We start from the raw sequence: 23879 nt of genomic DNA, 5'->3' as shown, positions 1-23879 counted from the left end.
TTTGGATTCTTGACTTTTGTTTTTAAGAGGAACTCTCTTGGTGTGAATCGTAAATTATAACCGTTAATTTATATTAGATCTGTTAGATTAGCCTGTTCCGTCAAGTAATTTAAACGGATTAGATTGAAATTTTATCAATCCATTTTAAGATGGATTCACGAAATTGATCCGCCTAGGCCCGCGATCCATGTGGATTGACCCGTGCACGAGTTTGGATTGACCTGCGAGTTAAAAAAGTTTATTTATTTATTTTAAATTTTAAAATTAAAATAAACAACTCAATAAATTAGTAGATTTGATTCATTTAAATTACAATTTAAATTTAAAAATTATAATTTAAATTAAAAAATGTAAACTTAATCAATTTAAATTATAATTTAAACTTAACATTTTTAATATTTTTTTATTTTTTAACATGTCCATGTGTTGCCCATCTAATCCGCGAACCACCTTGAGTTGGATTAGATTAAAGATTTTTCAACCCACTAAGTTGGTAGGTTGATCCGCCTTGCTCTGTCATATGATGGATTCATCATGGAGTTGATCTACCCAACATAGATTGGCCATTTGACGACTCTAATCCTAATCCTCACTAAATTGTTTTTCTCTCTGATAGAAGTGTCCTCACCAGACTCTCATGCGAGCTCGAAGCCATTATCTCTTCTCTGCGTCCGAGTTGGTATTCGAAGAGTATAATTATTAATTTAATTATAATTATTTTAAATATTAATTTAATTATTATATTTTTATTAATAAAATTAAAGTTTTATTTACTAACCGGATGGATAGTTAGTAGAGATGTAAAGTTTTTTTTCTATAAATTAAATTTATTTTTTATTTTTATAGTTGTGACTATTCTTCTTATGTTAAATATTTTATAAAAATAAAATTAAAAAACGTATTATTATACTGAACTAATTTTACAAGGATATTTTAAACACATATTTAAAGTATTTTTATTAAAAATTTGAAAGATGCTTTAATGATTTTAAAAATAATCTTATTTGGACTCACCTATCTTTCTTAAACTGTAAGCAAGCCCAATATATGGTTATGCATGTCGTGTATTCATAAGAGTGTCTTTGTTTTAAAAATTATTAAAACAGCTTTTTACCTATAATTTTTCATCCAAAATAACTCTCCATGTTCATTAAAGCAACTCCAAAATAGATAAATAAAAGTGTCTTTTTTACTTTTTCCTGCTAATACTATATTTAATAAAATATTAATAATATTTTAAAATTATCTTTAATTATGTGTTGGGCTATGAATTTTTTTTAAAGAATAATAATAAATGTAGCTCAATCTGTTTTTGGGTTGGATTGAAAATTTACTTATTTAAAAAAAAAATAAAAGCTATTTTTATTTTTTATATCATTCTAAAAGATTTTAAATATGGTTTAGTATTTTAAATTATTTTAATTATTCAAACTGTTTACATGACATATCCATTTCAAGAAAGTATTCTTTTTATAATAAATTAAATACTATATATTGAAAAATTTTAAGAGAAACAAACTTTTCTTGGAAAAAAAAAATTAAAAGAGTATCATTTTCATTTTGGATTTTTTTTTAGAAAGCAACTTAAAGTGATCCTATTTTGTTTGAAATAATTCTAAGATAGTGTTGTTTTGTATATAAAAAGATATTTAAAAAAATATATAGAAGGAGATTTTTTTTTTTTTGATAATTTTTGAAAAAGAAAGCATGATGATAATTGATACGATAAAAGGATGCTCTTTTGAGAGCTCTACAACAGTAGCGACGTTATAATAACATAATGCTTACCCATGTTGATGTTAATTACGATACAAAAATAATTTTATATTATAATATAATTGATACAATAGAATAATATTATTAGTATTGCTTGTAATTATTATAATAATATCAAAAATAAAAATATGTTGAGATGGAATAGAATATTATTTTTGATAATAAATAAAAAAATGTGCTCTTTTGACTATTTTAATAAAATTAGAATTATTATTATTATTATTTATCATTTGTTTGATTTCATATTAATACTTATTGGAAAAATTTTTTTGAGGGGCAATGCAACATGTTGAGACGTCTAACCCACTTTGACTTTCGACCGAAAGATAGGTAGTTCATTTAATTCCCTGGAAACTTGCACACAGGTTTTAATACAAGAGTGACATGTGAGAAGTTAAATTTTAATCGATTATTAATCTAAGTTGAGATCTTTATTCGATATCGAATACAATCATATCGTTCACTTTTGAACCCATCGATATCTTTTAATGTTTCGTCCACTACTTAAATTTATTTTTTTATTATTTATAATAATTTTTTATTTTTAAAATTTATGAATATTTTTGGCATTTTCAAGTTTGATTTAGAATTTATTTATATGCATATTTAGTTATTTTCGATTAATTTTGATTATTGAATAATTTTTTTATAAAAATTTTAAAAACGGTTTCACGACTTCTTTTCATTTTCTTAATTTTTTATATATATATTTTTATAATTCTAATCTAATCTTTTATATATCTCCTCCGCAATTTCTGTGAGTGCCCAAATTAAGTCAACCCTTAGAACACATTTTGGATTGCGAAACATTAAAAATATATATTTCGCCAACAAATTTGGAAAACAAGCGCCAAGCAAATAGCGATAATTTAAAAAAAAAACACATGCAGTATGAAGATGGAAGTCTGGATCCCAAGCATGACGATAGTTAGAAGATTGCAATAAAAGTCAACGGCGTCAGGTTTCGTCATGGCTTACGAATATGGTCGTTGACTTAATTCCATCAATGGAATCACATGAATTAAGTAGCCATTTGCCTGACATTTTCGAGTTGACATCTGAAACCAGGAAAGAACAGTGCCCACAAAAATATTTCTTAGAAACAGTATCACCTTAAGTATTTTATTCACTATTTAAAATACCATATTTTAGATGATTAAAAGTAGAACATAAGAAAACTGATTAAACAAACTATAAAAATGTCTCAGTCAATATTTTCAAACGTTAGCAGCTGGAACTACACAAGAACAAGTAAGCCCAAACATATATACATAGAGGCAGTGAGGCAGAAGTCTACTCCAGGAGAAGATCTATATGTTGCATCTTCATCTGTTGTTTGACCCTAATCCCTGACAAAGTAGGCAAAATATTTTTGAAGGATGGCTAAGCTGAGCATTAGCGAAGGTGAGCCCCTCGACATTGAGCAGGCTGAGATAGGAAGGAGCATCAGATCTTCATTTCAGAATGCTGTGTCAAGTTCTCGAAGAAGCTCCAGTGTTGGTTCCTTTAGAGCTCATGACGAAGATGAATATGAGTTGACTTGGGCTGCCATTGAGAGATTGCCAACCTTTGAACGGGTGAGAACATCTTTATTTCATCATCTAGATAATCAAAATGGAAGTGCAGAAAAAAGTGGGAGAAAGCCAGTCGATGTCACGAAGCTAGGAGCAGTGGAAAGACATTTGCTCATTGAAAATCTGATCAAGCATATTGAAAATGATAACCGCCATCTGTTGCAGAAGCAAAGAGAAAGAATAGATAGGTGAGCTCTTAGCTTGTTGCATAAAAGCTGCCTTTGTTTCTCTATTTTCCATATGAACAACCTTCAGTAAGAAGTAATCATGAATGATTTCAGAGTAAATGTGAAATTGCCCACAATTGAGGTGCGATACGAGAATTTATCTGTAGAAGCAAGATGCCAAGTTGTGGACGGGAAGCCCCTGCCGACTTTATTGAATACTGCAAAGAGCGTATTATCAGTAAGATATGACTGAGTCACCACAAATTAATCTCATATCTTGTTGATTCATATATATTCTGATAAACAGATAGCCTAAGTTTGTCTTTGTCTAATTTATTTATTAGCAAGAAAAGTTATGTGTATCGTATGACACAAAAGAAAAATTCTGCAAGGATGGTTGTAGCCATTTTACTGAACTAAGCTTGAAGTTTCTGCAAAACAGGGTCTCATAATGTTGCCAGGATTGAAGACAGAAACCAAGATTCACATTCTCAAAGATATCAGTGGGGTCATCAAGCCTTCCAGGAAAGTATTTAAGAACTTTCAAACATTAAAAGAAAAAAAAAAACGAACTTTTTAAGATAGTTAAAACTCCATCTAATTAACAATGGTATGCATACATAAACGCAGGATGACTCTTTTACTTGGACCTCCAGGATGTGGCAAAACAACCTTCCTACTAGCTCTCTCAGGGAAATTAAACAAATCTCTCAAGGTGTGTATTTTATGTATTCTTTAGATTATTCTATACAAATCCTGAGTGAACTAAGGCTTAAATTGGTTTCACAATAAGAAAAGGGATTATTCTACAAAGTAGAGTTAACATGAAATCTTTGTTTCTCATTGAAAAATTGCATGCGTTCACAGGTCAGAGGAGAAGTATCTTACAATGGATTTGCCTTGAAAGAGTTTGTTCCAGGAAAAACATCAGCTTATATAAGCCAATATGACCTCCACATTCCAGAGATGACAGTGAGGGAGACATTGGATTTTTCTGCACGCTTTCAAGGGGTTGGTAGCCGAGCAGGTGAGACATTATCCATCTTTCAATATCTTAGAAACATGAGATCAGAAGTTAACATGAAAGCTCACTGAGCATGAATTTTAAAGAGATAATGAAGGAAGTGAGTAGAAGAGAGAAGCAGGCAGGAGTCATACCTGATGCTGACATAGATACATTCATGAAGGTATGCCACAATTAACTTCATCTAGATTGCCTTCAAGTTATATAACAAGAAAATTGGTTTGTCGTTTACAAAAACACTGCATGACATATTTTACAAGTTAAACAATCTGCATGACCTTGCATATATAATGATAGTCTTTCTGTATAGGCAATATCAGTGCAAGGATTAGAAAGAAGCCTCCTAACAGATTATATTATAAAGGTAAATTGCTTTAGGAAAATAAAGAAACTAGTACTGGCTTCTCCTCATAGTGTTTGGTATTGCCTATAAATCCTGGATTAGTTACTTTGGCTTGGTGTATTTCCAGATAATGGGGCTGGACATTTGTGCAGACACAATGGTAGGGGATGCCATGAAAAGAGGTATTTCAGGGGGTGAAAAGAAAAGACTGACAACAGGTATCATCCAATCATGGTGAAAATGACATTACACACTGCTTCCTGTTAATAATTTATAAATTTGTACTTCAGCTCTCCAGACTAAACTAAAAAACACACTGTAACTGGGACAGGTTTCAACCTACAAAACTTTCTAATTGTCTCTTGTTGTCTGACAGGAGAGATGATTGTTGGACCAACAAATGCTCTTTTTATGGATGAAATATCAACCGGCTTGGACAGCTCTACAACATATCAGATAGTTACATGTCTCCAACAATTTGCACACATAACAGAATCTACTGTCGTGGTTTCACTTCTTCAGCCAGCACCAGAGATCTATGAACTCTTTGACGACATTATCTTAATGGCAGAGGGAAAGATTGTTTACCATGGTCCTCGCAGTCATATTCTTGATTTCTTTGAAGAATGTGGATTCAAATGCCCCGAGAGGAAAGGAGTAGCTGATTTTCTCCAGGAGGTATTATCGACTTCATTAGCTTACACAAAAACTTATTTTCATGCACACACATCAGTTGCTTACACAAGCATGTTTGTGCATTCAGGTGTTGTCAAGAAAAGATCAAGGGCAATACTGGTCTCGTCCGCATGAAAACTACAGTTATGTTTCTGTAGATCAGTTATCTAAACTTTTCAAATCCTTTCAAGTAGGAAAAAACCTAAGCGAGGAACTATCAAAGCCTTATGATAAGTCTCAATGCCATAAACATGCTCTATCTTTCAACAAGTACTCTTTATCAAAATGGGAACTACTTAAAGCTTGCATGGAAAGAGAATATCTTCTGATGAAAAGAAATTCATTTATTTACATATTTAAAACAGCCCAGGTAGGTACTACTTCGTATGTTATCACAATACTTATAATCAGAAATTCAGCTAGCTTGTTATCTTCCTTGCAGCTTGCTATGAATGCAATCATCACATCCACTGTCTTTTTGAGAACACAGTTAGGAGTGGACATAGTTCATGCAAATTACTATATGGGTTCCCTCTATTTTGCACTTCTCTTATTTATGGTAAACGGGTTCCCTGAGCTGGCTATGACAGTTTCGAGACTTCCAGTTTTCTACAAGCAACGAGACTATTACTTCTATCCTGCATGGGCATATTCAATTCCTGCTGCTCTCCTTAAGCTTCCTATCTCTTTAATAGAATCAATAGTTTGGACAACAATTACTTATTATATTATTGGATATAGTCCTGAGGCAGCAAGGTAAGGATAAGTAAGACTCTATAACTTTATTCAGCCTTTACCTGTTTAACAGAACTTCTAAATCATCATCTCCTTCTTATGCTCTCTAGGTACTTCCGCCAATTGCTCCTACTCTTTTGTGAGCATCAAATGTCTTTGTCATTGTATCGCCTCGTCTCCTCCTATTTTCAGACAGCTGTGGCTTCTACATTCGGTGGCGTCTTGTGCTTACTAGTAATTTTGTTATTTGGCGGCTTCATTGTTCCAAAACGTAAGACGTCTCCAAACTTGTGATCGAAAAGCTAGTATTAGTTTTGATAAACATAATATTACCTTTCTTTCACGTCGCAGCATCTTTACCTGCTTGGTTAAAGTGGGGCTTCTGGATTTCTCCGTTGTCTTACACAGAGATTGCTTTAACTGTTAATGAATTTTATGCACCAAGATGGCAAAAGGTGATAGTAAATTTGTCTTCGATTAAGAATACAGTAAATATCAGATATTTGGATAAATAAAACAAATATTGTGTCATTTCTGTAACTTTCAGATATTATCAGGAAATGAAACAATAGGGCACCAAGTTTTATCCAGCCGTGGACTCAACTATAATAGCTACTTCTACTGGATAGCAATAGGAGCACTTCTACTGTCAGTTTTTCTGATGAATGTTGCTTTCACGTTGGCTTTAACTCTTAAAAATCGTAAGTCCAATTCGTCCCCATGTTTACACTCTTTTCTTCACTTAATAGCAATACAAAGTTCTATTTTCAGCTGTTGGCGTTTCAAGGGCCATTATTTCTCGTGAAAAGCTTGCTCAGATACAAAATATGGAAAATGAAGAGGGAACCTTGAGAGAGCCTAAGAGAACTGGTAAAGCTGTCTGCAAACTCTTGTTGTGGTTTTATAACAAAAGGAGGAAATTAAGACGTAGAGGGAAAACAATAACTTGGGTAATTATCATGGTTGATGGTGCAGGAAACATGGTTTTACCATTTATTCCCTTCACAGTATCATTTCAAGATGTGAATTACTATGTTGACACCACTCCGGTAAGGCAGTTACAATGTTAATCAGTTAAATCAGGTTTAAGTTGTATTTTGTATGCCACAGGAACTTAGAGAGCAAGGCTTTGCTGAAAAACGACTACAGCTTCTCCATAATATCACAGGAGCTTTCCAGCCAGGAATTCTGACGGCACTGATGGGAGCAAGCGGAGCAGGGAAAACTACACTATTAGATGTTCTTTCAGGAAGAAAAACAGGTGGATACATTGAAGGAGACATAAGAATTGGAGGGTACACAAAGGTCCAAGAGACCTATGCCAGAATATCAGGTTATTGCGAACAGTTTGATATACATTCTCCACAAATCACGGTAAAAGAATCTGTCACATATTCAGCATGGCTGCGTCTTCCACCTCAAATTGATGCGAAGACAAGATCTGTAAGTTTCATATTGCACGAAATCTCTCTTCTGATAGTACTTTAAGGACTTGCATTTGCTTGAAACCACTTTTAAATTTTGAACATTTACAGGAATTTGTAAATGAAGTTCTTGAGATAATTGAGCTCGATGGAATCAAGGATTCACTAGTTGGAATACAGGGGATCACTGGCCTGTCTACCGAGCAACGGAAAAGACTAACCATAGCTGTAGAGCTTGTTTCTAATCCATCTATTGTATTTATGGATGAGCCGACATCTGGTCTAGATGCACGAGCTGCAGCTATTGTCATGCGTGCAGTGAAAAATGTTTCTGAAACTGGAAGAACAGTTGTGTGCACCATCCACCAACCTAGTATTGATATTTTTGAAGCATTCGATCAGGTAACTAGATTTTTTTTTCTAAAATAGGAAAACATCAGGTAACTAGGCTGATATGGTACCTCCATCATGGAGTGATGCAGCACAACAAAAGAATGAGAAAAAATATATGCAGAAAAAACAGAGTTAATGTCTAGGTATAGTACAAGGATCTAAAAGAAAATCCTAGAGATATTTAAAGCTAAGCTTGTATTTCAGATAAAATTACAAAAGAAGCATAATTGATCATTGGATTTATTACATATATGCTCCTTAAACCATCTGAATGCCATTAGCAAAGCTGAAAGTTCAGTGAAAACAGTCCAAAAATCTTTTGTTCGAATCCGGTAATGTTGTCTCATTAAATATTATCTTTCTTCATTTTTCCACAGCTAATCTTGATGAAAAGAGGAGGAGAGTTGATCTATACAGGACCAATTGGAAAGCATTCGAGTAAAATCATTGAATATTTTGAGGCAAGTTATTGTCAAATTTAGTCGATATCAATTATTCCCTTCTCGTTTCAAATGGATAACATCTATAAGCTAATAACAAGAGCTAAATGTTTTAACTTGCAAATTTTGTATGTTTGATTTCCTGCATTTTAGTTCGTCAGTAATTGTCGAATTCAGTGATTTTTTTTACTACAAGGGAGTTTCTATCGTTGCAACAAGAATAACTTGTATAATAACACAAAAACCTGTAAATAAAGAATAGTAGTTAGAAAAAACAATATTGATGAAGGTAGAATCTTGCCAATAGGCTTGATATTGTTGCTTGGTAGACTAACAGAAACCCTAAACCCTAATGAGAAGAGTGGTGCCATGACTTGTCCCATTGGATAGGAATGCAAGTTACCAAGAGTAATAATCTAGAACCATGGAATTCATGTTTGATATGGCAGGGAATACCTGGAGTACCGAGGATCAGAGACAATCACAATCCAGCTACATGGATGCTGGATGTTACCAGTAGGTCGATGGAGATACAATTGTGTGTCGACTTTGCTAAAATTTACCAAGAATCATCTCTCTGCAAGTAAGCATCCAATTATGTTCAAACTCTGCATTAAATAAATTTCAGTTGCTGAAAATACGATGACATCGCTAATAATTTGCTAATACTAAAATACTCACCATGTTCTTGTGTTATCATTTTCAATGCAGCGAAAGCAAGGAGATGGTTAAACGCTTGAGCACACCATCACCAGACTTGAAAGAGCTCACTTTTCCGACTTGCTATCCACAAAACAGTTGGGTACAATATAAAGCATGCCTGTGGAAACAGTGTTTGTCTTATTGGAGGAGTCCTCAATACAATCTGGTGCGGATTTTATTTACGTTTTGCACATCTGTGGCACTAGGAGCGGTATTCTGGCAGCAAGGGAAGCAACTGTAAGTTCCACCTTTTCTTCATGCAAAACCCATTTTCCTGTGAACCAGTAATTACAGATAGTTTATTATCATCTCACGACATGCCATTGCTGTTGTAAATGGTGAAATCCCAAAACAGTGTGTTACTTCTTCCACACCAAATCGTATTATCAGCACAAACAACTATGTAGTTGTTCAATGATGTTCTGTCCATGCATGTATGACAAACTAAGGAAACATTTGTCTTGAGAAAAAAACTGCAGCAGATGAAATCAATATCCTACTTTGCACTTCCTTCATTTTGCATATATTTTCATAATGTTAAAAGTAGAAAAATAATAAAACGTAATTTATACACGCTATCTGAAAGTATGCTTTTGAATTATGCATTTACATTCTTGAAGTAATGCCTGTCAAAGTCTTAAAACATTTGCTTTTCCTTGAAGAGACAACCAACAAAATCTGTTCAATATGTTGGGGTCGTTATATTCTGCCGCAATCTTCATTGGAATAAACAACTGCTCATCCGTTTTACCATTTGTTACCATTGAGAGAACTGTTGTATACCGGGAGAAATTTGCAGGAATGTACTCCTCATGGATCTACTCTCTCGCACAGGTTCAGTATCAATTCAGTAGTCTTTTAGTAAGTTTAAATCAATGTTCCTTAATTTTAACCAAGATAAAACTTTACCTTTCAGGTGACTATTGAGATCCCATACGTGTTTCTACAAGTAACAATTTATATGATTGTAACATATCCATCAGTTGGTTACTTCTGGACAGCCTCCAAGTTTTTTTGGTTCTATTACACCATGTTTTGCACTGTGCTCTACTTTGTTTACTTAGGGATGTTGCTTGTAGCCATGACCCCAAACATTCAAGTGGCTTCAGTATTGTCGTCGGTTTGCTACGGCTTGTTTAATCTCTTTTCAGGCTTCATTGTGCCAAGACCTGTAAGTCAAACATCAATTCCCTCTTCAGTTCAGTTCAGTTAACCTCATGGTATTTTCATACTAAAGTCTCATCTAAGGTGATCGCTAAACTACTTAATCAAAGAGCAAAAGTACGTAGCCACATCTTAATTTGGTGCATAGGAAGACAACACAAGTGAGATTATTTGAAACAAAATATAACCATTATGTTTTTTCCCCTGCAGCAAATTCCCAAGTGGTGGATTTGGCTATACTACCTAAGTCCGTTGTCCTGGTCACTGCATGGGCTCTTTAGTTCACAATATGGAGATATACAACGACAAATTCGTGTGTTTGAAGAAACCAAATCAGTAGCTTCTTTCCTCAGAGATTATTTTGGTTTCCAACACAATCTTCTAGTACTCGTTGCTATTGTGCTTCTTGTCTTCCCTTTGGCCTATGCTTTCCTTTTCGGTTATTGTATTGGGAAGCTAAATTTTCAGAGAAGGTAACTGAAGTTTGGGATTCATGTAACTAGAAGAACTTGAACAGTATGAAAGATTGTATTATATATTTAAGAGAGATGAATTAAGGGAGAAAAGATATGAATTATTATTTAAGAGATCTGAAGAAGCAAAACATCAAGGAGCATATGCTTTCTTGATTGAATGATTCAGTACAATCACAACACACACAAACAAAAACAGTGTTAAAGAAAGTTTTTGTTTTCTATTTTTTTTCTTCTTCTTCTTCACATTTTACAATAATTATTTATTTCTCCATTCACTCAATCAGCTATCGATTATTATTCAAATTAAATAAATATTTATCGCTTGTGACTTGGGAACGCGACTATAAAAGGCACCTCCTTTGCCTTGTGATTTGTGTAATTTAGAAAGCGTAGCTCAACGGGGTAGGGTAACGAGGCGGAGGTCGGAAGCCGCGCTTGCCCATCCATCGAGATCCCAATCCCAACCCTAATTCTTTGATCCCATGAAGCACATCAGGCCCTTCAAAGAAGAATTTACCTTCGGTTCGTCCGCAATCTCTCGCTCTCGTTTGTTTTCCCTCGGTTTTTTTTTTTTTTTTTTTTTTTGCGCTTTCTGAACTTTGCCGTTCCCCATTTGATCTTACCCCGTATTTGCAGAGGAGCGGGTCCAGGAATCGAAGGAAATAGTCGCCAAGTATCCCGATAGGGTTCCGGTAATCTTATTTGCCCCCTTTTTATTTTCTTTTATCTTTTGAAAATTTCCCCTTTCTATCGAGAGAAATTCTTGTGTGATGATCTAATTTCAGTAAAGTACACTATTTTCTGCAGGCATGAGAAGAGTAATTATAGGTTCTTATTTGTCAATGCTCCCTGCTCCCTTGTGATGTTCATGAGATTTGTCGAGCATTCTTCCGTGGTACATACGAATTTAGTTTTCGTTTAGGTTAGTTTAGAGGTGAATAAAATAGTTGTTGAACGTTTTTCTGGAAAACTTGTTTCCTTGGGAGGAATCGTGATTTTCTTGATGCGGTGAAGGTTCGGTGTAAAAGTTTTTCATTATATACATTTGTTTACTGAGTCATTATTCTCACACGCTACTGAGACAAACTCCTTGTTTTTGGAGATACTCAAGAAAATTGCTCATATTTCTTGATGTGGTGAAGGTTTTTCCATCATACAGTTTAGGTTACCGAGTCATTATTCTCACACTCTGCTGAGACAAATTCCTTGTTGGTGGAGATACTCAAGAAAGTTGCTTATAGCTATAAGGAGAGCCATGGTTGGATCCAAAAAGTAGGTGGAAGCTTAAATAATACTTCGCCTAGCACTAGGATCTGTGCAGCTCTGATTTGATGTCGCCATTCTGTTCTCATGATTGTAACTATAAGATATTAAGAAAACTGGTTGAGACATCACACTGTGAGATAATAAGAATGGAGGAAGGTAATCTATACAAAGTAATGATAGTGAAGTCGGAAATATAGATACCACGAGAATACTAAAATCAAGTTAATGGATCATACTCACAAGCACTTAAGGTTGCGTTAATTTTACATAATGATTCAGTGTATTAGATTTGTTATAGTTAATTATGGCATAGTCACCAGCTATTGTGTTGATTTGTAATTTTGATGAACGCATATTTTTTATTGAATGGTTGCTTTTTTTTCCTCTTAACACCAATTTTTTAAAGTGGTGACACCATTATATTTTGATTTTTCATCTTGCATATTTTGTTCTAGATAACAGTGCCCTTTCCTATAATCCTAGATATTCCCACTTCTCACGTAAGAGAAAATTAAGAAGATGAGGAACTTGTTCTAGCTTGCTTGTCAATACAATGGATCAAACTTTCTACCAACCAAGTATTGCAACTGTATTGAACATAAAGTTGTAAAACCAACATTTGCTAATTGTGGTCACAGGAGACATTTGTTATTCCATTATTATATTTCTGCTGCTGCTTCTGCAGTTTTATTGCAAATTGCAAATGCAGCATAATTTTTTCAACTTTACATGCTATTTACAACTGTTATATTAACTCTCCATTGTTATATAAATTTCTCCTTTTTATTTCTCTCACTCTTTAGGTTATTGTGGAGAGGTTTTCTAGGAGTGATCTTCCGGAGATGGAGAAGAAAAAGTAAGTTCCGACTTCAATTTTGGGATTCTCTACAGCAGTAAATACTTCATGAAACACCTAAAGGAAACTCTGAATACTCATTCCTTTTTGACACTCGAGTTATATTCTTCTGCATTCAAACACAATGATTTCAGATTATATTCCTTATGTTAAATTTGTTATTTTCTGAGACTTCGATCCTGAACTGGTTTTCCCATTCTCCTAACACCAGTCACTAGGATGGATAGCCCTTGGTGTCCTCTCATTTGTCCTGTCTAAAGTCAGAAATCAATGAGGAAACTGACTGCTGACAATCATCAACGTAGGCATCTGCTGATGAGAACTTTTTGTCCGTTTTGACACGATGACAATTCTTTTCGTGAATTACAGTAATACGCACATCCGAATAGATTTTGTGTTGTAGCAAACTCTTGATGTGATAATGTATAATACACTTTTCATTTTCATTTTGCACAACCAGTTCAGCAATGTAATCACCTTGTTGATTTGTTATCCTGTAGATTTTTGGTTCCTCGAGACATGTCAGTTGGGCAGTTCATTCACGTGCTAAGTAGGAGGCTGCATCTTGCCTCTGGGAAAGCTCTTTTCGTGTTTGTTAATAATACTTTGCCTCAAACAGGTACTCCTTTTCTTCGTTTCTTCTCGATCTCGAATTTATATATAAACTGAGCTTATATGGAAGTGAACTTTCTTGAAGCTGCTATCATGGATTCGCTATATGAGTCATACAAAGATGAAGATGGGTTTCTTTATATGTGCTACAGCAGTGAGAAAACATTTGGATGAATTCATCTCTCCAGGCCTCAGTGTATATGATCTCCTTGTAATCAACAGCCATAATGAGATAACTGGCGCAAAACCTATTCATTTGCCTATAAACATTCAAAAGCTCTGTGACTCCACTCTAACTTATGCTATGTCTTACAACACCATTGTATCTTTCACTGTAAAATTGGGTCAACATGTGTTCGAATCTAAATAAATGCCCCTGGGGGTTGGCTTGATTGATTGTGTATATCATGTGAACGAACTGAAAAATCGTGTGTTTATCAGGTGCTTGAAAACTCGCCCACCCAAATAAACAAACGATATGTTTCAAGAAGTCCCATCACGCCTTTGCACTCTAGTCAATCTGTAGGTCCTGGTTGGCAATTGGAATTGCTCTGTCCAATTGCGTAGGACTAAGATTTGAGCAAGATAGCAGTAGCAGATTCATCATGGTTCCCAGGCTAAGATTTTAGCAGGATGGCTTAAGTTCGTCATTGTTTCCAGTGGAACAAGATTTCATCAACTAACAGATAGGCAGCGTGATGGGATGAACTGAAAGCTTCGAATGATTCTCAGATAGTTAATAAACATGATTGTTGTTGCGAGTCTATGCTAATTGCACAGTCAATATCAAGAGGTCGACTGTATAGCACACTTGAGTTCTCAACTCATTGGGTTAAGGTATTGATAGTGGTCGACGATGCTCAACTTGGGCGAGACGTAAATTGAGTCATGGATGCGGATAGATCACTTGATTGAGTTGGTGTTTTGCTACATTGTGCCACATTAATAGATAATTAATAAAAAATTATTACTGAAATCCAAACATTATAATAGATTTAATAAGTTTCAAATATTATGAATACGTGTTGAATATCTATTTTAAAATGCACATCATTTTGTTTGGAAGGTTATTTTTTCTGAGATAGCACACGAAAGTTCAATCAGATCTACAGCATGCATAAGTTATTTTTCATCTATTCCAAGTCACAAACAATTGATTGATTGGTAAAGTGTGCCTGTAAAAGGCTTTCTAGATAGATTACATATGTTATTGACATACCAAAGGGTCCTTTATGGGCTTTCAGCATAAGAATGTTTACCCTTTTTATTAGGATAGAGTTCGGCATGGCCGTTCAGGTATCGTTGCATCGACAACCTTTTGTTTACACTACACGTCAAGATATAATCTCACTCAAAAGATCACTCCTCAAACTGAAACATTGATCGAGAAAATGAAAGGAAATAAAAATGATTAGGAATATTACTCGGCTGACATGATGCAGTCAATAGCTTGCTTGCAAATCCCTGTCATTGTTGCCTCTGGCCCATATACCTACAAGTATAATTTGAAGCAGCAAAACAAATCTACGTTTCACCGCTTTATGTGATGGAACATGGATCATGAGAAGTCAGTTCTAGGTTCTTACCTCGAGTGGTACGCCAAGTTCCTCACCGAGAGCCCGCATTTTTGCAAGACCAATCTGATAGTTGGGACCGCCTCGTCTCACAAAGATATGCATCCTTGCAGCCTTTAGCTTTGCTTGCTGTGTTCCAATAGTAAATCTTGGAATCATGCTGGCATTGTTTGTGCAACAGAAATCCAATTCATCAAGTCAACTAACCTTCTCTCTCAAAGCTCGGATAATGCCGTTAAATGTAGCTGCAACATCAGTGAAGTTAGCGATACCCCCACCAATAATAAGGGCTCTCTTGCGGCCATCAGGATCTGCGGTTGCACACTACAAAGCACAGAGGCCTCATTTTCGGGATTTTGATGGAAAGAATAAACCTTCTTGAAAGAATAGAAGAGAAAATTGCCAAAAAGATAAAATATAATCATACATCAACAACAACTCGGGCATATTGCAGGACCTCCTCCTCATTTGGGGCACCACTGTATTCTGCGTAATTTCCTAGCTCTGATGCATAACCCAAATCCCCAACCTAATTTTGACAATGCCAATTATTCTGGTATTGTATGCCATTAACCTTTGAATACATTGCCTGGGGTTGCAAACTCGAGCAATACTATGCCTTTGGTGCACAAATATTGCGAAATTATGTAATAGAAACAACTTACTGTATCAGCATATATGACGCTTGCACCGCCGCCAGCCACCATGGTCCATATGCGGCCTTTGGGATTTAGAATGGTGAACTTTAATGAGGCACTAGTCTGAAATCAAAATGATAGTACTTTAAATGAATGATCTAGGTATGTGGGCATAGATATAGAAGTCACTAGTTGAAAGGAGAAAATAAAAGTGAGATACAAAGAATAGAGGGACAAATATTAGAGCAGTAATACTTATTGCAGAAGGTGTTCATGGGATCATTGGATGAAAACTGAATGAAGTAAGCATTGCAATGCCTGCTATGGATTAGGATGTTCTATTATTTTTTCCTTATGTTAGCCATGTTCCTTTGGAATGTCTGAAGCAGCTTATCATTAATTTCAGATGGGAATAGAAACAAATGACCATCTTCAATTGTCAAGGCACTGCCTATAATTATTTTCAGCGCATACTTGAGTAAACTCCTCAAAGTTGTATATAAATGTAGAATCCTTCTCATGCTACCTGAGAAGCCTAATATAGCAGATTATTGGTGCAAAAAGATCTATATATTCAAATAACTACTGCTAGAGACTAGAGTTTATGTTTCATCACTATTGACACTATCAGAAAGACGCTCTGATAGAAAATCTAAAACTTCCTACCTTTTCATCGAGTCGGTGGATATAACTTTCAGCAGGATTTAAGACTCTTCCAAAAGGGAGTGGAAATTCAATGTCCCCCCATCTGAAAAAATAACAGAGCTAAGCTCAGTAATATCAAAATATAGAGAACTAACATAGAGCATATTTGCCTCAAGGAAAAGTAAGAACAATCACATACTTGTTGAAATTCTTAAAAGCAGCTGTGTCATCCAGTTCCCCTCGCATATCCAGTGGATATGGTTCTCCATTCACTAAAGTGAATGGGTTCATTTCAATAAAACTGAAATCCAAGTCTGCAATGATCACACAATTAATTCCAAGCCACAATGATACATTACTATAAAAGCAAATATGGTTGCTCTTAAGCATCTTTTCATGCACTAAAAGAACTTTCTTTCTGCAGAAGTCAGTTTTGTATTCAAAGGCATTCCTATGGACAAGTTAAGAAAGATCATAAATTCATAATGACTTTTTTATGACAAACAATTAGCTAGTAAGCACAAAATATTTGTATAACTAAAAAATATAAGGTTTCACATGTGTTGAACAAACCTTGGAATACAGCAAACACTCCTTTTATGAAGTCTCCTATTTTCCCCCGAACCTGTGAAACAATTGTCAGAAGTTAAGCTCTGTGAATCACCATTTCTGCCTGTGATCCAAAGCAGTTTAATCATATCAATTACCAATAGTGCCCTAAAGAGGGGGGTTATCATAGTAATTATAAACTTTTAGCCAGACAAGTCTGTTCTCATTTTATGCCCAAAAAATAGGTAACTTTTATCATAATTATCACAAGTTAAGCTAGAAAAGGTGCGGATTTCATTGTACCTCAAGAGGGAGAGTCGCAATCAATGGAGCACATGCCTCGGTTGTCATGGACTTCTCAGTAGGAAGGAAGATGGTCTTAACTTTGTCCCAGTTGTCCTCAATTTCAATGCCTCCGCACTCTGAGAAGCTGATGGTGCAACCAAGCATCTCAGATACAATGGAGAGGTAGTACTCTTGCTCATGGGGGATGAATGGCTCGACTATGAATGTAGTGATTGGTGCCTTGCACCCTTCCATTTCAACCTATACGCAATGGCAATTCCTCCCATTTAGCACACTCCAATACTTCAGCGCTCCACTAAAGTGCAAATTGGTGCAGATGCTTACCTCCGATCCAAGGCGCGTCTTGACAAACTCAGCAATCTCGGCCAGGTCCAAGTTGAGGGCAACCAAGCCGCTCTTCCCACGCTTTCCGAACAACATGTCGGGCTTCACCACCAATTTCATGGAAGAGATCCATGGTTCCTTGTTCACCAATTCAGAGAAGTCCGTCGATTGCGTGACCTAAATGTACCAAACAAATTAACAATAGAGCTTTCAGCGAAAAGGCAATCGGATAAGAAGAAATCGAGCCAGAAGACCAGATCACTTGAAATTGAACAACGAGTGTCAAGTAAAATTTGAAAACTGACGCGGGGGATCAGAATTGAAGAAAATGAAGCAGAGAAACAACTCGCCTGGGCGGAGCAGATTGGGAGGTCGATGTTGGCGAGGCGCTTGAGGTGATGCTTGAGCAGGCGCTTCGAATCGTACTCGCGAATCTTCTTCCTGGCCATCTCCTCCTTCTCCTCTGGCCTCAAAACGGTTGCTCCTGTCGATCGATTGATCGACTGAAAGTTGGAGAAGATACGGAATCAGAGATCGGAGGAGATAAGCCTGGAGGCCGCCGGTAAAGCTACCATATTGCCTTTATGGGGGTGGTTGTACAGAAGTCAGGGACTTCCGACCGCACGTAAAATTGTATGCGGAAATTCTTCTACCGTTGGATGCGACGAATCAAGGATCTGAAGTAGATTTCGATTGGATTTGCAACGGTGGAAATCGCGTTAATTAAATAACGCGGCCGATCAAAAATTTAAAAGTGACAATTTTTTTGGCAATTATTTATTTTATTCTTTTTTTTAAAAAAATCTCGAACAACCCAAAATTTTATAAGAAAACAGAATGGGCCGGAGCCCAAGTCCAGAGAGAAGCCCAGCAGTATTCAATCACGTGCAAAACACATGCTCCACCATCGATGTACTAGACTGTCGTCTAGGCTGGCCGCCGCCTACGCGATCTCCATCCTTCGCCGCCTCGCCGCTGCCTCCGCCGCCGCATAGAAAGCGCTTTCATCAGACCAAGGAACCTTAATCAAGGTTCAATCCAAGTCCAAACTGTTCTAGCGTCTCCTTTCAGCGTTTATTTCCCTTTTTTTTCATTGATTTGGACTGTGTAGACACTTAGCTTCATTTTCTGTAGAATCGGGCCATAATATGATGGATGATTAGGTTTCATGTTGGTTTGTTCTTTGTTTATTCTTTTGCAATTAATTTACGTAATTAAAGGCTGAATCTGCTGGTCTTCCAGGTTGATCGAAAGGTTACGGATAACAAGATGCCTACGCTCCAGTCCGCTTTACCTCCTGAGCTCGCCGACAACGTCATCCGAGTAAAGAGTCTGACATTTCTGAATTCGCTGCGCCTTCCTGTGTAGTTTTCTAACTCCTTTTCCTCTTCGGATTTGTAGTTGTATCGTGAATGCCTCCGAAGAGCACGTTTTGTTGGTCATCAGGTTAAGTTTGTTCTTCCATCTTTCTAGAATGCCATCAATTGAAGTTTTAATTGAGACTTTCAGTTAATCAGCTATAGTATCCTTTTCTTTCTTACATATTTATTGGATAATAAGAATTAATGGAGAAAGTGCTGAAGTTTTACTAGTCTGTGATTTCTGATTCATCGATAGCAATAGTCAGAGCAATTCCCTGCCATTTGCATACATGTTAATTAATATATCATTTTCTCCTAGGATGATAGGGACAGATGAATCAGTCAAATCTAAAGCAGTTTAATTCAAGTGAAGAATTTCTTGAGAACTATAAGAGGCAGCCTTGTAAATTATAACTCATTATAACTTGGAAAGTGAAGAATTCTACAGAATTATCTTTTATTGTCACATTGGATTTTATCTTGCTATTTGAACATTACCAGATATTTTGCAGATCTTTTCATTATGTCAATCAACTTTCTTATTCCCTTTATCTCTCAGCTCCTATCATCTCAACTTGTCAATTTATTTCCCATCTTTGAATGTGTCTGAATAGTAGGTATTTAATCATTTCTATAATAATCTTGCGCATGTATCTTAGCATTTAAATCTTTGCTAAGTTATCTTCAATTTAACCATTTACTCTGTACCCTAGAAATAATGTATAATTTTCTCTCCATTTGTTTTTCTTAATTTTCTTTTTTTATTGAATTATGATATAACTACAGAGCATTGTTGAATTGGATCCACTAAGATGATTAGATAAAAAGCATTCTGTTTGGCATCTGTTTTTTTCAGGTTATCTTGATCGATACATGTGTGATATTGCTAATTGTGACCTAGCTAATTGTGATGAGTAGTGATTAAATGAACATTCTTCTTATGAATGAAATGTTCAATTTTTTCAATATAAACTGAAATAGTTAATAGAAATATTATGATCCAGCTCCTTCCTTTAAAATTCCAGATATCTTTTGCTCCAGCCACAACTTTACAATACCAATATTAAACCATGTCTCATGTACTTCTAGATATTTATTGATGATTTTTGGCTTGCTCCTGTAGAAAAGAGTGTTACTAACAGAAACTTGGTGGATTATAAATGGGTATTTCACACCAACCTTATTTGCTTCAGTTATTAGTGAATGAATTAAACAATATGGTGCCAAAGCTATTGTAGCAAAGGTTATTGGAATAAACAGTAGTGATATATACCTTTATTCATTCGAGACACAGGAACAACTATGTAGGAATATCAGAATTTTCATCATGTTGAAAATCTGGTGGCACTACTCATTGAGAAATGCAATGGTCTCTTATGCTCTGATTACTACAGAGCTCAAATGAAGGAAGGGATTGATTGCACCGAAATCATGACAGAATCCCTCGTTTATGATCCGCAAACAGATTCACAAATCTGTTTGCAGATCATTTTTTTCGTCCACCCGAAATCGGGCGGAACAGAGTTTCTATCCTTCTACAATAACTTCCTCGACGAACTCCGGTCATCAACAACATCAACGGTGAAATCACAGCCCTCACAACAACTCCCCCGTTGAATTTTTGTTACTAACAACCATCATACAGTGAAATTGCAGCTTGGCTGCAAATCACAACTGCTGAAGCTGCAAGCTTGCGGCCTAGCTGTGGAAGCTGCAAGCTAGCCTATTGTTTCCTCCTTTCCTTTCTTCCACCCGTCAGCGTTTCTCTTTTTCCTCCTTTTCTTTCTCTTCTTTTCCTCTGGTGATTTTTTTCTGCCTGTCATTCCTTTTCCTCCATCATCCGCGCTTCAGGGTAAACAGAGCATTAATGACAAAATATGGTGACAATGGTTATATGAATTAGGCACTCAGATCAAAACTCCATATTTTGAATATAGCTTTTACCATATCATCCTTTTCCCCCAACTTGCTATCCATTCAGTTGCTTTCTGATTCTCTTTCTTAGTATCTGGATGGATGTCAGATAATGCAATCTTCCAATGTGTGATTGATGACTACAACTTTCCTTTTAATTCATCTAATTGTCCAAACAAACTTGGAAGCAATCAGGTATAATATGCTTAGACTAATGGATGCCCTATTCCACTATTTTGGTGTAAAAAAAACACCAAATAACAAATACCCCAAATTTGGCACCATTTTGGTGCAAGTAATTATTTATTTTAAATAAATATATTATAAAATTTAATCTATATTTAAAATATTCTTAAATATTATAAATTAATATTATTTAATTAAATTAAATTTCTTTTGTATTTTATATATTATAAATTTATATTAGTTATTAACTTAAATTAGTATTTAAAATATTTATATTATTAAGAAATGGTATGTATTGGTTGGAGTTTATATAATAAAAATATTTAACAAATTAATATGTTGGGTATTTTTTAAAATATTTGCAAAAATTTGGACGCAATTGTTTTTTTGCTTTATGAAAGGGTAAGTTATCGTCGTACTTTGATTTTATACAATACTATACGGGTCGTATTTTCCCTACACTAGTTTATTTTGTGACACAATTTACTCACACATAAGTTGTGAACTAATAGAAGAGTGTGATGAAGCAACCACACATTATCGGCTAGGGATTTAGGACTTGGAGGAGGGCATCGGTCAAAATGTTTAAACTGAAGGAGATTTTGACACCTAATTTAGTCTTACATGGTTTATTACATGAGAGAACTATCAAGAATTTGAACTTCAACATTTTGGACTGATGATTGAGCTTGTCAAGTTAATGAATCAATTCTCTCACTTGAGTTGGTCTTCACATATTTTGTTTGTTTGATATTTTTAAAGAATTATTTATTGTGACCTTCCTGAACAGAACACCATTTCAATCTCCCTTGTTAGTGCTGCTATTTTGCTTGTTTTATAAGGAGATTGAATTTTCTTTACTGCACGTGGTTTATCATAGGGCATATAATAAGAGTTTAGATCTCAGATACTTGTTTTGTTTCTTTAATCTGTAGTTGCATATAGGATATCAGACTATTCATGCAAATGGTATCTTTTTGCAGCAACACAACACTGCACTGGTAGTCGACATGGTGAGGCAACAATTCAGAAAGCACATGCATGAAACTGATCCGGAGAAAATACAAACGTTAAAGGATGAGTAAGTTGGTGCAACCAGAGTGCATTTTGTCATTTCAGCACATCATGACTTCTTTTTTTGCCATATTCTATACAGTGCTGCCAGGGGCCTTATCAATCACATCCTCTATGAATCAGAGAAGATGACTGGTAAAAAATTTTCCGGACCCAAATGATTTCATGTGCCAGAATGTTCAATGGATATCAACCAAGATGAATAATTTATCCAATGCTACCTTTCTGCTAATCTGCCATGACAAATCTCAAAAACTATGTTCTAATTCATGGGCTTCTTAGAGATTCATGTTGACTCTTTTCTCAGCAACTCTTGATTGCATTTGAACTCGTAAAAAAATACGGATATTGTATGCATAATTGTACCAGAATTTGGAATTGTTCAAGTCACCTTTAGAGTTTCTTGCAAGCTGGATTGTCTCTTTTCTTATCTCTCCTTGCTATGAGTGGACGGCCAATTTCTGTTTGCTCCATGTTCTGTTTCTCCATATAAAGCTATGCGTTGATGCAGAAAATAAGATTCTTTTTGTGGTAAGAAGGTTTTCATCTTAAACAATTTTATCAGGACTGCCGTTTTTAAAAGCTCCATAATATAGTTTTTCCATGGCTAATTACCTGTTCATGTGCTTTAGTTTTTCCTTTCCTGAGTTGTGGATTTTCTTTGGTAGATAATTCAATGCATTAAGGTCCTTATTGTTCTTATTCGGTTTTTTTTTCTACTTTAAATCTAGATGAATCATGTAGCTCAGGTTAGAGTTAGGAGATAATTCTTAGTGTGAGTTTGATTCAAAATTATTATACATAATTTTAATTATGTGATTATGATTATTAGGTAATCAGATAATTAAGATTATTAAATATAAAATATAATATAATATTATTTAGTTTAATTTATTTATTTGAAAAGAATAATATAAAATATTAATTAATTTTGATTTAATTTATTTATTTTAAATATTATTTTTTGAGTTAGGAGATTTCTTAAGTGCGTTTGATTTAAATTATTATATTAATTTTATTATGTATTGTGATTATAAGTTAATAATTAAGATTATTAGTATAAAAATATAATTTAATGTTATTTAATAATTTATTTAAATTTGAAATAAAATAAATTATTTAATATTTATTATATTAATTTAATTTATTTTTTAAATAAATTAAATTAATAATATTAATGATTAGAATAAATTGATAATATATTAAAAAATAAATATAATATATTTATAATTGTTTTTAATTTAAAATGAATGTATATATTTTTAATAAAATTAATAAAATAATTATTTTAATAAAATAATTTATTAAAATAATAAATACAATTTATTAATTTTATTTTTTAATTTTAAAATAAATTATATTTTTTAAATTTATAAGTATTTAAATTAAAATTTATTAAATTAATTAACTTTGTATTTTAATTAGGTTTTATATTATATTTTAATTAATTAAAATTTATTATCGAAAGATAATTTGTTAAATTAATAAATATAATTTTTTAAATTTAAAAAAATTATTTTGTTAAAGTAACCATTTCTTAAATTATAACTCATTTCACGGCTGTTTCATTATTTGAAAATCGATCATAATCAGAAAGTAATCAAACGTTAACAACTTTAGATAAATAATTAAGGATATCAACGATAACTCCTTATCAAACTGTCCTTTTTAATAATCATTT

The 23879-nt window shown here is 34.4% G+C and overlaps 4 protein-coding genes across 5 annotated transcripts; 3 read left to right on the top strand and 1 right to left on the bottom strand.

Annotated features, from left to right (window-relative positions):
- Positions 1 to 3959: 3959 nt before the first annotated feature.
- LOC141842740 (ABC transporter G family member 41-like) lies at positions 3960 to 10894 on the top strand. The gene is made up of 22 exons (XM_074730753.1): positions 3960 to 4039; positions 4145 to 4232; positions 4385 to 4544; positions 4628 to 4704; positions 4852 to 4905; positions 5012 to 5102; positions 5261 to 5562; positions 5648 to 5929; positions 6002 to 6315; positions 6405 to 6565; positions 6646 to 6749; positions 6842 to 6995; positions 7066 to 7164; positions 7270 to 7343; positions 7405 to 7737; positions 7830 to 8120; positions 8489 to 8572; positions 9001 to 9134; positions 9263 to 9490; positions 9916 to 10087; positions 10170 to 10424; positions 10628 to 10894. Exons 1-22 carry the CDS (start codon positions 3969 to 3971, stop codon positions 10892 to 10894), a joined length of 3795 nt encoding a protein of 1264 aa, XP_074586854.1. The 5' UTR covers positions 3960 to 3968.
- Positions 10386 to 18212, bottom strand: LOC141842741 (ATP-citrate synthase alpha chain protein 2-like). Of its 2 annotated transcripts, none has more exons than XM_074730755.1 (12): positions 18014 to 18212; positions 17664 to 17840; positions 17337 to 17579; positions 17058 to 17109; positions 16684 to 16798; positions 16506 to 16587; positions 15867 to 15962; positions 15629 to 15730; positions 15409 to 15525; positions 15214 to 15330; positions 15052 to 15119; positions 10386 to 10422 (listed from the first exon to the last, which is right to left on the bottom strand). In XM_074730755.1, the coding sequence occupies exons 1-12, from the start codon at positions 18110 to 18112 to the stop codon at positions 10401 to 10403; spliced, it is 1290 nt and encodes a 429-aa protein (XP_074586856.1). In that variant the 5' UTR covers positions 18113 to 18212; the 3' UTR covers positions 10386 to 10400. The 2 variants fall into 2 exon arrangements, with proteins under 2 accessions (XP_074586856.1, XP_074586855.1); XM_074730754.1 differs by lacking the exon at positions 10386 to 10422 and adding an exon at positions 14785 to 14954.
- On the top strand, positions 11282 to 14019 carry LOC141843107 (autophagy-related protein 8i-like). The gene is made up of 5 exons (XM_074731136.1): positions 11282 to 11415; positions 11530 to 11585; positions 12963 to 13015; positions 13516 to 13634; positions 13713 to 14019. Exons 1-5 carry the CDS (start codon positions 11376 to 11378, stop codon positions 13799 to 13801), a joined length of 357 nt encoding a protein of 118 aa, XP_074587237.1. The 5' UTR covers positions 11282 to 11375; the 3' UTR covers positions 13802 to 14019.
- A 393-nt stretch (positions 18213 to 18605) lies between the features above and the next one.
- Positions 18606 to 22664, top strand: LOC141843615 (uncharacterized). The gene is made up of 5 exons (XM_074731665.1): positions 18606 to 18694; positions 18906 to 18986; positions 19065 to 19109; positions 22108 to 22205; positions 22281 to 22664. Exons 2-5 carry the CDS (start codon positions 18933 to 18935, stop codon positions 22357 to 22359), a joined length of 276 nt encoding a protein of 91 aa, XP_074587766.1. The 5' UTR covers positions 18606 to 18694; positions 18906 to 18932; the 3' UTR covers positions 22360 to 22664.
- Positions 22665 to 23879: the final 1215 nt, after the last annotated feature.

The sequence above is a fragment of the Curcuma longa genome, chromosome 12 (genome assembly GCF_044706935.1).
Source record: "Curcuma longa cultivar G26 ecotype Majalengka, Jawa Barat chromosome 12, ITB_CL_G26_1.1, whole genome shotgun sequence".
In the NCBI taxonomy this organism is placed as follows: domain Eukaryota; kingdom Viridiplantae; phylum Streptophyta; class Magnoliopsida; order Zingiberales; family Zingiberaceae; genus Curcuma; species Curcuma longa.
Note: the sequence above shows the minus strand (reverse complement) of the source record. Positions and strands in the feature narration are given on the sequence as shown.